This window comes from Pistacia vera, unplaced genomic scaffold, assembly GCF_008641045.1.
Source record: "Pistacia vera cultivar Batoury unplaced genomic scaffold, PisVer_v2 Contig1406, whole genome shotgun sequence".
In the NCBI taxonomy this organism is placed as follows: Eukaryota; Viridiplantae; Streptophyta; class Magnoliopsida; order Sapindales; family Anacardiaceae; genus Pistacia; species Pistacia vera.
In genome coordinates, this window is record NW_022195474.1 from 82,477 (window position 1) to 99,693 (window position 17,217).

Genomic DNA, 17,217 nt, shown 5'->3' on the forward strand with positions numbered 1-17,217 from the left:
AATTCAAAGTCTCCCACTAATATATTTTAAAGGCAATTGCATATTTGACAATCAAAATCTAAAGGCATAATTGTCCTAAACAATAAAATTACCCTCTAGAATAATTTTCGAATTTTTTTTTTTTCTCTCTCCCTTTGTCCCATACATAGAGCAAAAAGTTCTTTTAAAAATTTTCTTAATCAATTATGAAGGGCATTACGTCTTTTCCATGGTCAATTATGGTCTTCCATCCAAAATAACAGCAAAAACTCACGACAGGGGTAGTAAGTGGCTAATTCCGAGTCGGTGGGTGTCATTTGTCAATTTTATGTTTTAGGGGTTGTCCTTTGAAAACCCCTCTACTTAATAATAAAAACAACTTTCTATTATAAAATAAAATCTTAGACAAAATGCTAATGGAAAATGATTGAGTTACCGAAAAGTGTACACTGAAATTGTGCATCGAATGACGTGGCAAAATATTGACCGTTGATTAATATTAACTTATAATTAATAAACGGTCAGGATTTTACCATGTTATTCGGTACACAAATTCGATGCACACCTGTCAGTAACTGTAGCATTACTCAATGCTAATACATGTTGAAAGATGTACTTGATGACATTGACTAAAAATAAATATTAAAAAATATATAAAAAATGGCTTAGAAATTTATAATACATGAGTTGTAAAAATACAAATAAAATAATATTTTTGATAATAAATAGGATTTATAGATGCATTTAAATTTATTTAAAATTTTTAATAAAACAAACTTAAAATTAATATCTTGAAATATATAATACCGGAGACAATAACAAGTGTTTGTTTAATTATTTTTGCACTATCCTATCCCTACCTATCCAAATACACATTTGTTTCCCTATTCCGAAAATCCTATTCTATTTTATTCAATTATTTTTAAACCCTTAGGTTTGTTAATTTAACCAAACACTCCAAAAAAGTTTAAAAATTAACAAACCACCCACACCCCCCACTTGTCAGATTCCACCATCACCACCATAAAGTGGCCAGAATTTGGTATAATGGCGCCTAACTTTGATCTGGCTAGTAGTAGTTCGATCTAGCATTTTCCAGCCAGATTCACCGTGGATCTGGTTGGAAAAGACCAAATCTACAGTTGACGATTGATCTTTGGCGGTAGCTGGTCGTCAATGACTACCAGATATGGCCGTCGTTGATGACCAAACGTGACCGTAGATTTGGCCTTTTCTAGTCAGATCCATTGAAAATGTTATATCAACATGACCAACCGGATCCAGCCAATTGTATATTGATACAGCGACTCCACCACCCTCCGACGTGGTGGTCGACTATCAGAATTTAATAGGTGAGTGAGAGTAAAGGTGGAAAAGTAACCCGCCCGGCCCGGCCCGCGGCGGGTTACTTGTTTTGCGGGCTGGGCTCAACCCGCCCGCCAACAAAGGCGGGCCGGGTTAGGCCGCCAATTAAGGGAAAGATGCTGGCCCGCCGGCCCGCCAGCCCTAACCCGCCGTTTTAGGCACGGTCCGGGCCGGGTTAGCCCGATTTTATATTTTTTTTTGTGTTTTTTTTGTTTTTGTTTTTTAATTTATCTTTTCAAATAAATAATTATAAATATAATTATTTTTAGTTAACTTTTCAAATATCAATAATTCAATCAATTCATTTTTTTTTTTTGTTAACATTTCAAATATTAATTCAATTTTAATACAATAAAATTGTAATATAAGAAAAATTAGACTTATTCATTTATCAAAAATAAAATAGAAATTACAACAATTATTGCCTCGTTAAAAACCTCACCAAGAAAAACCCAATGGGAAAAAACTTGGTAAAGAAAAAAGAGTGCAATAATTGACAATTAATTTACAAATTACATTTTACAAAACACTAAATTGGGGTGTGTCACTAGACCTCCCTCATCTGTATCATCTATATTACAAATTGAATGATTCTATTAAAGCATTGTCGATAACCTCGTATTGATCTTGATGGCGCGATCGTTCCCAATCTCGAAGACATGTGAGGACTCACATCATTTTGGAGCAAGTTTAGTCCTCCTTTCATTTAAAATCTTCCACTTGCACTAATGTTTGTTCGGATGAACGGTTGAGACAGGAACAGCGAAAACATCCAAGGCAAGTCTTGATAATACCGGAAAAATACATTTTCTGGCTCTCCAATACTCTAAGAGATCAAAGTGACCTGTTGAAAACATTCTGGGGTTGCCAAATATTGTTGAAGTTCATTACTCTGCGACTCCATGGAGGACAGCATATTAGTTGTTGTTGTTGTTGGTGTGGTGCGTCTGAAAGGAGGCTGTGCTTCGGACTCGGTCCTCTTCGGCCTATTCAGTGCATCCAAGAGAATAAGTCTCATTTGTTTCTTCTGCTACAGCTTCTCTGATATTTCGCCTCTTTGCGACTGCGGGTTCCCATACCTGTTTTCATATTGGAAATATACTTCGAAAAGACTATTTTTTACCTCTCCTATTTGATTGATATATGATTCGTTTTGTAAATTTTCACTTAATTGTCAAGACCATTCTAAACGTGCTAATTTATTCTAGGATCAATATAGCACCTAAACAATAAGAAAAGGAACGGGTCTCCAATATTTCAAAAAAAATTTTTCCATTGCCTTTATTGGTGCATGTAAAATTTCATCTCTTTGTTTTTTGTAAATAACTCGGAATTTTTATAATTGCAGTGATATCAAGGGACTAGTGGGTAATCACACCCAAAAGTTGTAAAGTGGCTTGGTAAAAACATTTGAGAAAAGAATGAAATCTTTAGCTATCTTCCAATCATTTTCTACAAATGATGAGGACCTCTATTATTTGCTACAAATAACTAATTATATTAGCATAAGGTAAACATGAATCAAGCATTAAATAAGACTATTCCATCTAACGGCATATCTAATGCAAAAGTTCTAGGAGACATATTTGATTTTATACAAGCTTCTTGAAATTCAGCATTTCTTTTATTACTACTAGTAATCCAAGCTAAAGATTCCCTAATTCTATCAATATTTTTTTTAATTGTTTTCAACCACTTTCACAATTAAATTATAACATGACATGCACAACGTTGTGAAAAACTTCAAATTATATATAAAGATAATTATTTTGAAAAAATTCTATAGCTTTACTATTAGAACTTGCATTACTAAAGTTAAACTTATCACTTTATCAATAATATCATAATCTTCTAAAACTTCAATAATTTTATTATAAATTTCTAAACCACTATGATCCACATCCATTAATCTAAATCCTAATAAAGATTTATTTAATTTAAATTCATTATCAAATTGACTAGTCCACAAATATAATCTTTTTTAGCTCTACCACTCTAAATATCAGCAGTTAAGCCACACTAATATGACAAGTATGAAATTTATTTTTTAATTCTAATTTCATTTTTTTACACATTTTATTAAATCATTTCTAGTTGCAGTTTTGAATACTTTTAAATCCTGGAAAAATGAATTTTGAACAAATCTTTCAAAATATTTATCTTCTGCCATATTAATAGGTTGATCAAATGCAGCAATATATAAAGCTAACTGTTCCCTATATACATCAGAATTATAACGCCAAGTAGTACCCATATTAGTTATTTGAGTTTGATTGTTTCTCTATTTCCATGTTGATTAATATGTTTATTAGCTGCCTTTTTAAAGTACTAGTACCATCCTGAATCACTTTATAAACATTTGCACAATATTTGCATCTGTCTTTCTTGACTTGAACGCCATTTTCTGTCTCATAAAACTTGTCAAATGCGCCCAAACGTCTGATGTGTGTCTGTTTTCGCTTTCGACGGCATTTGATGATCCCGCCTCAGCTTGAGATGAAGTTGGACGAGGACGACGATTACGAGGACGACTTCTAGAACACCGGCGCTGTTGGAATCGACGCCATATTTTGAGGTGTATCGGATTCTGAGACTGGGATTGGGAGAGCGGGACTATTTGAATCTCCTGCATTCATAGTAAAATCAGCGGGACTAGGACTAGGATAATAGTTTTCTTCCTCATTGAAATGATGGGAGAGAAATATCATCCATTGTAGACTTGTAGTTGAAAAAAAAAAATGATGTAGAAAAACAAAAATTAAAGAAGAGATTTGGAATATGGAAATTGGAAATATGAATTGAAAATTGCAAAACCTAATAAAAATTAAATAAGAGCAAATTGATAACAAAAATATTAAGAATAATGAATAATTGAGACTTGAGAGTTGAGAGAATAGAGAATTGAGAATGGGAGAATTTGAGTTGTGAGAAAAATATGAGAGTTTTAGGTCCAATTTATAGAAAAAAATAGGAAAGAATGACGAAAAAGACCCCTCCAACGGCTATAAAACGGCTAGATTTCAAGGGTAAAAGTGTAATTGAAAAAATAAAAAATATTAATAATTTTTTTTTTTTTTTTTTGGGCCAACCCACCCCGGGGGTGTTGGCCGTTGGCAACAGCCAACCCGCGGGTTGGCCATGCCAACCCGCCAGCAACCCGCCGGGTTGCGGGCCTCTTCGAAAGAGGCCAAAATAGCAACCCGGCGGGCCGCGGGTTACCATAGTGTAACCCGGCCCGCCCGGGGGTGGCTGGCGGGTTGGGCTCAACCCGGCCCGCCATGAAGGCGGGCCGGTTTGAGCCCTCTTTTTTGCGGGCCGGGTTAGGGTTGGCCCGCCTAACCCGGCCCATATTTTCCACCTCTAAGTGAGAGTGATTTTGTTAATTTTTAATGTTTTATTACATGAGTGATTAGCTAAATTAACAAATCTAAAAGAGTGTTTATGTTAATTTTTAAATTCTACCTTGTAATAATCAGTCAACCCACATTTTCTTATTCTTTTCTCTTGGTCTAAAAGACCCTCAAGTCATTGTTGTAGTTGGTCGGGTCTTTCCTAAAAGCCGACAGAAGATAAAATATAAAAGGGTGCGTTTGGTTTATTATTTTAGATAAGATTTTGGGGATAGTATTGGATAGTTGGATAGGGTTATGATTATGAGAATATGATTTATAGAATATGTGTTTGGTAGAGTATTTTGACCTTGATATTTGTGTTGAATATTTGATTAATATATTTTTTTATAAATGATTTATTAATATAATATTTTATTGTGTTTTGTTAAAATAATTATTATATATATAACTTATCAAGTTACGTTTTAATAATACTAAATATTTTATTGGTAATTTTGTCACCCGTATATATTAAAAAACAAAAACCCATATTAATTTCAAGTACTAATCCAACTGTTTAAAAACATCACATTAATACATATATGACAAAAATACTAATTATCAACCCTTACAATCATTATTACACGTGTACTCCATTAACAACTACAACATGGTCCACTGTGTTATCTACAGTGCATTCATTATATTATCCTGTATAGTTGTCACGTTGTCTATAATACTTTATTATGGTTGACTTGATCCTTCTCCATTTCGCCCATATTCTATCCCATTTTAACGATCACAATATATTTCCTCATTACCCGTACTAAGAAGAAATGAAGAAGCGTGAAAGAAGAAATGACAAACCGTGAAAAAGTATTGAAAAAAAACAGGTGAAGGTGTGAAAGAAGAAAAGAGAACGCGTCTGCAGAAAAAATTCAAAAAGATCAAAAAGCTGTCAGCAAAATATCGGAAAAGAGTTTTCAGGATTCTATTATGTAGATAATAAAACAAATACTTTTCCCAAAATCAAACTCAAAATATGGATAAAAATAATTATACAAACGCAGCCTTAGATACAGTCGGTTCATATCTATTGGTTGGATGCAATGCTTATGATGAAGCTGCACACACAGAATAACTTCTATATTACCCTGACTTTCTAACTTCCATAAACCCTAAGAACCCCATCAACCCATCTTAGTCTTCTAGGGAAGGTCATGTCTCTTTAATCTCTAGACACCCGCTCCCTCCGTGGTCGTCTTTTCGCCGCCTTCAGACCACCGTCCACGTAGCCTACAATTTTAAGGTTTTTATTTTTTTTTAAATATTCGTTTAAATATAGTTTGTTTTTACCATGGTCAATCTTGTGTTTGAACCTTCAGTTTTTGTGTTTTAATGTTGTTAGTTTTTCTTTCTTTCGTTCTTTTTTTTCTTCCCATATATAGATTTTTTATTTATTATTTATATTTAGACCTAATTTGGTTTTCCTTTTTAATTATCATTCATCAGTGGCACACGGTTGCAATCATCGAACTTTTTTTTAATCATTGATCCGGCGACGAACGACGACCGTCACCGGCGACCTGAATCACCTGGTTGCGGCACAGGAAGTCGCCTTTAAAAGGTACTTTTGCTGTTTCTTTTCTGCTCTATGAAAACTTTCTCTCATAATGTCTTTTTCATTTTTACTCACCTTGAAGATGAATGAAATAGAATGGAAAGATATATTCTGTTGATTTCTTTTTTTAATTTTCTGTCATTAATTTAAGTATTCAGCTACAATCTTATATGATAAAGTTTATTTACCATGATTTGTTGGTAAATTTGAATTATTTATATATTCGACAAGTGCTAACATTCCATAGATTAATTTTTTTAGAAGAATAGAGTTTGTGTTGGATGAATAGCGCGGCCTTACATGATTGATATAAATATAGATTTTAAATGACTAAAAATCTGAATTAAAGCTTTATATCAATTTGGAGCTTGTAAGTTGCTGAATTGATGGAATCTAAAATTGAATTTTATTGCCATAGATAAGGGTTTAAGAATGGACTTTGTTGTTGCTAAGAAGGTTGCCCCCTTTTTATTTTCTTGCATCTTAATCTTGCTGAAGTAGCAATTTGATAGTAATATTATTTCCTGAATGCATTTAATTTTTGTTATTTTATGTTGATTAATTTGCCAATCAGAGCTAATTAGCCATGACACTTCAATCTCATGGCCCCTGATGTTCATATAATTTTCACAATGGTGAAAACCTGAACTCAGATTTTAATACTACATCTCCAGTTCATTTTTGTTTTTGCAATACCCATTCTTGATAGAATCTCAATATTTTTGAAGCTTAAGAAACTAGATGTTACCGCACCTTATTAACTGATCATTCTTATTATTTGGTTGGACTCTCTCTGCAGATGGGGAAAGAAAAGCAAACACTTTTTAATAAAGCCAGTTCCAATGGTGATCTAAAGTCAATCATTCAGCAACATACATTGTTCTTTGACAAGTTGATTGAGCTCATCCCCGCAAAGTTCTATGTACCTTCTGATGATAAGAAGCAATGGTTTCAGGGTCTTAGCAAGAATGAAAAAGCTTTGGCTAAGAAAGAATCAAGAGAAAACATCAAGAAAGCTCGAAGGGAACGGTTTGATCCAAATTCTAATAAAACAACACTTGATTTGCTTAAGCAAAACTTAGAAAAGGAAAAATCAAATGAGGATAGTGATGATGAAGAAATAGAAGTTAAACCTGTAATGTTGGGTCTAGAAAGTGATGAACGATCAGTTACATATGAAGAACTCAGGCAAAGACTTCGCCGCAAGATTGAAGAGCTTCAGGCAGGTCGAAATGCTGGAAGTTCAGATCAATTAAAGAAGAAGAGTGAGAAGAAGGGTATTCAGCAAAAGAAACGCAAAAGAGAATCTGGATCTGAAGGACAGAAATCTGCAACTATTGATGCATCAAAAAGGGTGGAGGAGGATATAGTGGAGGCTTCAAAGGGACTTGCATTTAGTCATGTCAAAATTGGAAATGAGGAAAAGCATGGGAAAAAGAAGAGGAAGCTTTCTAAGTTTATGGAGCTTGAAAAAGCTCAAAAAATTGAAGAAGCAAAGAAAGATCCTGAGAAAGGGGAGATGATCGCAAAGAAGCTTTCATGGAACGCAGCAACTAGTAGAGCTGCAGGGATTAAAATTCATGATAACCCAAAGCTTTTGAAACAGAGCCTACAGAAGAAGAAGAAAAAGCAGCAGAAGAATTCTGAGAAGTGGAATGAGAGAATTGAAACTACACAGAAGATGAAAGCTGAGAGACAGCAGAAGAGATCAGAAAACTTAGCTGACAGGAGTCACCAAAAGAAGATGCGTCGGATTGAAAAGCGAGAGAAAAAGCTCATGCGACCAGGGTTTGAAGGTCGTAAGGAAGGTTATATTAATCAAGGTGCATCTTGAGGTGCCCTGCTGCTTTAAATTTTGTGTCAGTCTTTGGTTCCTTTCAACTCAGCGTTCCCTGGAACTAGCTGTAGGAATTACGTCAAAGTACAAGGAAGGTATTTTTGCTTTAGGAATCCTGTTTTCATAGAGTGCCTTTAATTTTTATGTCTCCTTCGCTACAAATGAATATTGTTAAAATACTGATTGTTGTTTTATGTGATGATAATCTCTGCCTCTTTGAAAGTAATCTTTTACCAGTTGCATATGTTTTTCAATTTACTTAATCGTACTAATGCATTCAGTTGATGATTTAATTTTTCATCTCAACAAATATTATTTCTCAATTTGAATTGCGTGTATTGAAGTGGGTTATCTGTTATAAATAGATGCATTAAGAATGAATTTATAGTTAACAAGTTTTGTAGCAGAAGTTTTTATTTAAATGTTTTGTGTCTCATGATAATAACAATAAGTCCCTTGTCTACCAAGCATAGAATAACCATTTGTTTGTGTTTTATTAAGTTGATCAAGTGAGCTTGCAGGGATGCAATGTATGTTGTAATTGAAGTATCCTTCCTTTTCATTTTGGCCTCTGGTTAAGTTGTACTCATAATCATATGTCATGACCTGATAAAGCGTTTGGCTTCTGAAGAGGGTGAATTTTTGTTCACCCATTGATCGAGGTAGATATATTTTACTCTCCATTTTCGCAAACACTAGTGGAAAAATTAGAAGAAAGAAGTTGCAGAGCTCTTTAGTCTTTATACAGCATAGTAGAGGGCAAAGGTTAGAAATATGGATAATATGGCATAAAATACATTTATCATCCCTGAAGCTAGGTAAACATTGTTTCTTTGAGTTTCAAAATGACTGTACCGTATTTCATTGACGTTTAGAGAATATTTGGAGTAGCTTAATATTTTACTAAACACCAGACTAAAAATAATATAAAAACTAGATTGAAGAACAAACTTTTTTATCGGTGCATTCACTTCCAGCGGGGAACCCACAAAGTAAAAGCTTCAAGTTCTAGCTCTGGCAAAGAAATTTAGGGAAGATAAGCCACAATTTTTCTTCATTTAATCTTTCTGTACTTCTTAATTGCCGTCAAACCCAAAAGCCAAGTTCAGAAACCAAAATGCCCTATTCCGCCCAATCCAAAAAGCCAAGCTCATTTGCAAAATGTCAAATCTACAAGATTGTGTCTTCTTGTGTTTGCGTTGGCGGAGGCGCCGTTAATGGTGGTACCGGAGGCGCCGTTAATGGTGGTACCGGTGGCGTCGTGGTGTCTACATTACTGGGTGGTGAAAGAGAATTTGTTAAATTGAACTTTCTGGATAAGAAAGAATATAAATAAGGAAACTGGTTTTTAATATAATTAAGACTCACCAAAACCTAACAACATAAAAAGAATTTTTAGTAATATTATCATATTTCTCAGTTTTCTTATATCATGTAATGTGTTATTTAGTTTGTTATTATAAAATGAAATGATTGTAAAAATATTTAAAATATATTTACAAAGTATGTAAATTGATGAAATCTGTTAGGAGAATCATATTAAGGAGTAGAAATAATTGTGGGTGGAAGCAATTCTCGGCACTAAGTATAGATTTTTCCCAAAACATTACCGCAGTAAGTAAGAGGCACTGGCAAGTTCCATGCAATCTATTACCAAGAGAATAACCACCAACAATGAAGTTAACCATTGATGGAGGATCAGGAAAGAACGTTGGTTCAGAATACTCGAGCAAGGAGTTGATTTTTTTCCACACGGCAGACCCATGTAGTTTTTCACTGAAAAGAAAATCAAATGGGGAGGTCCTTTTCAACACATGTCCTGATCAATCAGATTCATTAGGTGAAATGATATTTAAAGACCAGTACCTTAAAATTTCCACCAAATTACCTAAAGATGCCTCAGTATGGTCTACAAGAAAAAACACAATATCAAGGGATCACACTATATCCGGAAGATGCATACACTTTTTATACAACTGATGTAACAACCATTAATTGTAATACTGATCTTTACGGCGCCCATCCTATGTACTTGGATCTTAAGAATGTGGGTGGCCAGGACTCAGGGTAATGCTGATGCAGTTCTTTTGCTTAACAGTAATGGCATGGATACGTTCTCAAAGGAACTTCTTTGACATACAAGATAATTGGGGGTGTTTTCAACTTTTACTTCATTGCAGGGCCAACACCTCTTGCTGTTATTGATCAGTATACTGCCTTTGTTGGCAGACCCGCTCCTATGCCTTACTGGTCTTTTGGTATATATGAATTAATATCTGTTTCTTCTTAGAATTATTTAATATTTTTAGTGCTTTTATGTTTGTCTGCTCTATGCAAACTCTCTCGAATTTCTTTTCATTTTACTACCTTGAAGATGAATGAAATAGAATGAAAGATATATTCTGTTGATTTCTTTTTTTAATTTTCTGTCATTAATTAAGTATTCAGCTACAATCTATTGATAAAGTTATTTACCATGATTTGTTGGTAAATTTGAATTATTTATATATTCGACAAGTGCTAACATTCCATAGATTAATTTTTTTAGAAGAATAGAGTTTGTGTTGGGATGAATAGCGCGGCCTTACAGATTGTAAATATAGATTTTAAATGACTAAAAATCTGAATTAAACTTTATATCAATTTGACTTGTAAGTTGCTGAATTGATGAATCTAAATTGAATTTTATTGCCATAGATAAGGGTTTAAGAATGGACTTTGTGTTGCTAAGAAGGTTGCCCCCTTTTTATTTTCTTGCTATTAATCTTGCTGAAGTAGCAATTGATGTAATATTATTTCTGAATGCATTTAATTTTTGTTATTTATGTTGATTAATTTGCCACTAGAGCTAATTAGCCATGACACTTCAATCTCATGGCCCCTGATGTTCATATAATTTCACAATGGTGAAAACCTGAACTCAGATTTTAATACCATCTCCAGTTCATTTTTGTTTTTGCAATACCATTCTTGATAGAATCTCAATATTTTTGAAGCTTAAGAAACTAGATGTACCGCACCTTATTAATGATATTCTTATTATTTGGTTGACTCTCTCTGCAGATGGGGAAGAAAAGCAAACACTTTTAATAAAGCCAGTTCCAATGGTGATCTAACGTCAATCATTCAGAACATACATTGTTCTTTGACAAGTTGATTGAGCTCATCCCCGCAAAGTTCTATGTACCTTCTGATGATAAGAAGCAATGGTTTCAGGGTCTTAGCAAGATGAAAAAGCTTTGGCTAAGAAAGATCAAGAGAAAACACAAGAAAGCTCGAAGGGAACGGTTTGATCCAAATTCTAATAAACAACACTTGATTTGCTTAAGCAAACTTAGAAAAGGAAAATCAAATGAGGATAGTGATGATGAAGAAATAGAAGTAAACCTGTATGTGTGGGTCTAGAAGTGATGAACGATCAGTTACTATGAAGAAATCAGGCAAAGACTTCGCCGCAAGTTGAAGAGCTTCAGGCAGGTCGAAAGCTGGAAGTTCAGATCAATTAAAGAAGAAGAGGGAGAAGAAGGGTATTCAGCAAAAGAACGCAAAAGAGAATCTGGATCTGAAGGACAGAAATCTGCAACTATTGATGCATCAAAAAGGGTGGGAGGAGGTATAGGGAGGCTTCAAGGGACTTGCATTTAGTCATGTCAAAATTGGAATGAGAGAAAAGCATGGGAAAAGAAGAGGAAGCTTTCTAAGTTTATGGAGCTTGAAAAAGCTCAAAAAATTGAAGAAGCAAAGAAAGATCCTGAGAAAGGGGAGATGATCGCAAAGAAGCTTTCATGGAACGCAGCAACTAGTAGAGCTGCAGGGATTAAATTCATGATAACCCAAAGCTTTTGAAACAGAGCCTACAGAAGAAGAAGAAAAGCAAAGCAGAAGAATTCTGAGAAGTGGAATGAGAGAATTGAACTATTGCCCTTTAACTGTTAAAATAAAGGAAACGAAGTTAGTTTAAGGTTGAGAATCTAAAATAAATATAACAAAGAGTATAAACTTGAGATTTTGCTAAACCTTAGGTGGGAACATGTCGTTTGCTCGTTCATAAATTCCATTGGTGTCTATCTATTTATATGAAGTTGAAAATCAAGAGTTTTAATAACACTAAATTCCACTACCATAAACACATGAAGAAATTCAAAGTCTCCCACTAATATATTTTAAAGGCAATTGCATATTTGACCATCAAAATCTAAAGGCATAATTGTCCTAAACAATAAAATTACCCTCTAGAATAATTTTCGAATTTTTTTTTTTTCTCTCTCCCTTTGTCCCATACATAGAGCAAAAAGTTCTTTTAAAAATTTTCTTAATCAATTATGAAGGGCATTACGTCTTTTCCATGGTCAATTATGGTCTTCCATCCAAAATAACAGCAAAAACTCACGACAGGGGTAGTAAGTGGCTAATTCCGAGTCGGTGGGTGTCATTTGTCAATTTTATGTTTTAGGGGTTGTCCTTTGAAAACCCCTCTACTTAATAATAAAAACAACTTTCTATTATAAAATAAAATCTTAGACAAAATGCTAATGGAAAATGATTGAGTTACCGAAAAGTGTACACTGAAATTGTGCATCGAATGACGTGGCAAAATATTGACCGTTGATTAATATTAACTTATAATTAATAAACGGTCAGGATTTTACCATGTTATTCGGTACACAAATTCGATGCACACCTGTCAGTAACTGTAGCATTACTCAATGCTAATACATGTTGAAAGATGTACTTGATGACATTGACTAAAAATAAATATTAAAAAATATATAAAAAATGGCTTAGAAATTTATAATACATGAGTTGTAAAAATACAAATAAAATAATATTTTTGATAATAAATAGGATTTATAGATGTATTTAAATTTATTTAAAATTTTTAATAAAACAAACTTAAAATTAATATCTTGAAATATATAATACCGGAGACAATAAAGAGGTTGTTTGCTTAATTATTTTTGCACTATCCTATCCTTATCCTATCCAAAATACTCATTTGTTTCCCTCTTCTAAAAATCATATTCTATTTTATTCAATTAAACCCCCTAGGTTTGTTAATTTAACTAAACACCTGAAAAAAAGTTTAAAAATTAACAAAAACACCCTCACCCACTCACATTTATCAGATTCTGGCCACCACAATCGGAAAGTGGCCAGAATTTGGTATAATGACACACTAACGGTTGGATCTGGTCGGTAGTGCGTCGATCTAGCCTTTTCCAGCCAGATCCACTGTGGATCTGACCGAAAAAGATCAGATCTACAGTTGACGGTTGACGACCAAACATGGTGGCAGATCTGGCCTTTTCTAGCCAAATCCATTGAAAATGCTATATCGACGCACGACCAACCAGATCCAACCGATTGTGAGTTGATACGGCGACTCCAACCACCCTCCGACAGTGGTGGTTGACTGCCGGCATTTAATAGGTGAGTGAAGATGTTTTTGTTAATTTTTAATGTTTTATTACAGGAGTGATTAGCTAAATTAACAAATCTAAAAGAGTGTTTTTGTTAATTTTTAAATTCCACTTTATAATAACCAGTCAACTCAGATTTTCTTATTCTTTTCTCTTGTCTAAAAGACCCTCAAGTCATTATTGTAGTTGGTCGGGTCTTTCCTAAAAGAGTAATATTACAGTTACCGAAGGATACGCACCGGATTCATGTACCGAATAACGTGATAAAATCCTGACCATCGATTAATTATGAATTAATATTAATCGATAATCAGGATTATATCACGTTATTCGGTGCACGAATTCAGTGCACATCCTTCTATAATTGAATTATTTTCCCTTCTAAAAGCCGACAGAAAATAAAATATAAAAGCGATACAGTCGGTTCATATCTATTGGTTGGATGCAATGCTTATGATGAAGTTGCACACACAGAATAACTTCTATATTACCCTGAAGGCCTCACTTTCTAACTGCCATAAACCCTAAGAACCCCATCAACCCATCGTAATCTTTTAGGGAAGGTCATGTCTCTTTAATCTCTACACACCCGTTCCCTCCGTGGTCGTCTTTTCGCCGCCTTCAGACCACCGTCCACGTAGCCTACAATTTTAAGGTTTTTATTTTTTTTTAAATATTCGTTTAAATATAGTTTGTTTTTACCATGGTCAATCTTGTGTTTGAACCTTCAGTTTTTGTGTTTTAATGTTGTTAGTTTTTCTTTCTTTCGTTCTTTTTTTTCTTCCCATATATAGATTTTTTATTTATTATTTATATTTAGACCTAATTTGGTTTTCCTTTTTAATTATCATTCATCAGTGGCACACGGTTGCAATCATCGAACTTTTTTTTAATCATTGATCCGGCGACGAACGACGACCGTCACCGGCGACCTGAATCACCTGGTTGCGGCACAGGAAGTCGCCTTTAAAAGGTACTTTTGCTGTTTCTTTTCTGCTCTATGAAAACTTTCTCTCATAATGTCTTTTTCATTTTTACTCACCTTGAAGATGAATGAAATAGAATGGAAAGATATATTCTGTTGATTTCTTTTTTTAATTTTCTGTCATTAATTTAAGTATTCAGCTACAATCTTATATGATAAAGTTTATTTACCATGATTTGTTGGTAAATTTGAATTATTTATATATTCGACAAGTGCTAACATTCCATAGATTAATTTTTTTAGAAGAATAGAGTTTGTGTTGGATGAATAGCGCGGCCTTACATGATTGATATAAATATAGATTTTAAATGACTAAAAATCTGAATTAAAGCTTTATATCAATTTGGAGCTTGTAAGTTGCTGAATTGATGGAATCTAAAATTGAATTTTATTGCCATAGATAAGGGTTTAAGAATGGACTTTGTTGTTGCTAAGAAGGTTGCCCCCTTTTTATTTTCTTGCATCTTAATCTTGCTGAAGTAGCAATTTGATAGTAATATTATTTCCTGAATGCATTTAATTTTTGTTATTTTATGTTGATTAATTTGCCAATCAGAGCTAATTAGCCATGACACTTCAATCTCATGGCCCCTGATGTTCATATAATTTTCACAATGGTGAAAACCTGAACTCAGATTTTAATACTACATCTCCAGTTCATTTTTGTTTTTGCAATACCCATTCTTGATAGAATCTCAATATTTTTGAAGCTTAAGAAACTAGATGTTACCGCACCTTATTAACTGATCATTCTTATTATTTGGTTGGACTCTCTCTGCAGATGGGGAAAGAAAAGCAAACACTTTTTAATAAAGCCAGTTCCAATGGTGATCTAAAGTCAATCATTCAGCAACATACATTGTTCTTTGACAAGTTGATTGAGCTCATCCCCGCAAAGTTCTATGTACCTTCTGATGATAAGAAGCAATGGTTTCAGGGTCTTAGCAAGAATGAAAAAGCTTTGGCTAAGAAAGAATCAAGAGAAAACATCAAGAAAGCTCGAAGGGAACGGTTTGATCCAAATTCTAATAAAACAACACTTGATTTGCTTAAGCAAAACTTAGAAAAGGAAAAATCAAATGAGGATAGTGATGATGAAGAAATAGAAGTTAAACCTGTAATGTTGGGTCTAGAAAGTGATGAACGATCAGTTACATATGAAGAACTCAGGCAAAGACTTCGCCGCAAGATTGAAGAGCTTCAGGCAGGTCGAAATGCTGGAAGTTCAGATCAATTAAAGAAGAAGAGTGAGAAGAAGGGTATTCAGCAAAAGAAACGCAAAAGAGAATCTGGATCTGAAGGACAGAAATCTGCAACTATTGATGCATCAAAAAGGGTGGAGGAGGATATAGTGGAGGCTTCAAAGGGACTTGCATTTAGTCATGTCAAAATTGGAAATGAGGAAAAGCATGGGAAAAAGAAGAGGAAGCTTTCTAAGTTTATGGAGCTTGAAAAAGCTCAAAAAATTGAAGAAGCAAAGAAAGATCCTGAGAAAGGGGAGATGATCGCAAAGAAGCTTTCATGGAACGCAGCAACTAGTAGAGCTGCAGGGATTAAAATTCATGATAACCCAAAGCTTTTGAAACAGAGCCTACAGAAGAAGAAGAAAAAGCAGCAGAAGAATTCTGAGAAGTGGAATGAGAGAATTGAAACTACACAGAAGATGAAAGCTGAGAGACAGCAGAAGAGATCAGAAAACTTAGCTGACAGGAGTCACCAAAAGAAGATGCGTCGGATTGAAAAGCGAGAGAAAAAGCTCATGCGACCAGGGTTTGAAGGTCGTAAGGAAGGTTATATTAATCAAGGTGCATCTTGAGGTGCCCTGCTGCTTTAAATTTTGTGTCAGTCTTTGGTTCCTTTCAACTCAGCGTTCCCTGGAACTAGCTGTAGGAATTACGTCAAAGTACAAGGAAGGTATTTTTGCTTTAGGAATCCTGTTTTCATAGAGTGCCTTTAATTTTTATGTCTCCTTCGCTACAAATGAATATTGTTAAAATACTGATTGTTGTTTTATGTGATGATAATCTCTGCCTCTTTGAAAGTAATCTTTTACCAGTTGCATATGTTTTTCAATTTACTTAATCGTACTAATGCATTCAGTTGATGATTTAATTTTTCATCCCAACAAATATTATTTCTCAATTTGAATTGCGTGTATTGAAGTGGGTTATCTGTTATAAATAGATGCATTAAGAATGAATTTATGGTTAACAAGTTTTGTAGCAGAAGTTTTTATTTAAATGTTTTGTGTCTCATGGTAATAAACAATAAGTCCCTCGTCTAGTCGTCTACCAAGCATAGAATAACCATTTGTTTGTGTTTTATTAAGTTGATCAAGTGAGCTTGCAGGGATGCAATGTATGTTGTAATTAAGGTATCCTTCCTTTTCATTTTGGCCACTGGTTAAGTTGTACTCATAATCATATGTCATGACCTGATAAAGCATCTGGCTTCTGAGGGTGAAATTTTGTTCACCCATTGATCAAGGTAGATATATTTGACTCTCCATTTTCACAAACACTAGTGGAAAAATTCGAAGACAGAAGTTGCAGAGCTCTTTAGTCTTCATACAGCATAGTAGAGGGCAAAGGTTAGAAATGTGGATAATATGGCATAAAATACATTTATCATCCCTGAAGTTAGGTAAACATTGTTTCTTTGAGTTTCAAAATGACTGT

The 17,217-nt window shown here is 34.0% G+C and overlaps 2 protein-coding genes and 1 pseudogene across 2 annotated transcripts; all 3 read left to right on the top strand.

The window, feature by feature from the left end:
- The first annotated feature begins 5,864 nt into the window (after window positions 1–5,864).
- LOC116123252 (surfeit locus protein 6 homolog) lies at window positions 5,865–8,360 on the top strand. The gene is made up of 3 exons (XM_031409046.1): window positions 5,865–5,985; window positions 6,189–6,303; window positions 7,097–8,360. The coding sequence occupies exon 3, from the start codon at window positions 7,097–7,099 to the stop codon at window positions 8,129–8,131; it is 1,035 nt and encodes a 344-aa protein (XP_031264906.1). The 5' UTR covers window positions 5,865–5,985; window positions 6,189–6,303; the 3' UTR covers window positions 8,132–8,360.
- Window positions 8,361–10,179: 1,819 nt separating this feature from the next.
- On the top strand, window positions 10,180–12,070 carry LOC116123250 (annotated as a pseudogene).
- Window positions 12,071–14,116: 2,046 nt separating this feature from the next.
- Window positions 14,117–16,584, top strand: LOC116123254 (surfeit locus protein 6 homolog). Its single transcript, XM_031409048.1, has 3 exons — window positions 14,117–14,209; window positions 14,413–14,527; window positions 15,321–16,584. The coding sequence occupies exon 3, from the start codon at window positions 15,321–15,323 to the stop codon at window positions 16,353–16,355; it is 1,035 nt and encodes a 344-aa protein (XP_031264908.1). The 5' UTR covers window positions 14,117–14,209; window positions 14,413–14,527; the 3' UTR covers window positions 16,356–16,584.
- Window positions 16,585–17,217: the final 633 nt, after the last annotated feature.

What these genes read in the sequence shown, in the direction of transcription:
- LOC116123252 (XM_031409046.1), top strand. Translation starts at nt 7,097, where the DNA reads ATGGGGAAAGAAAAGCAAACACTTTTTAATAAAGCCAGTTCCAATGGT.
- LOC116123254 (XM_031409048.1), top strand. Translation starts at nt 15,321, where the DNA reads ATGGGGAAAGAAAAGCAAACACTTTTTAATAAAGCCAGTTCCAATGGT.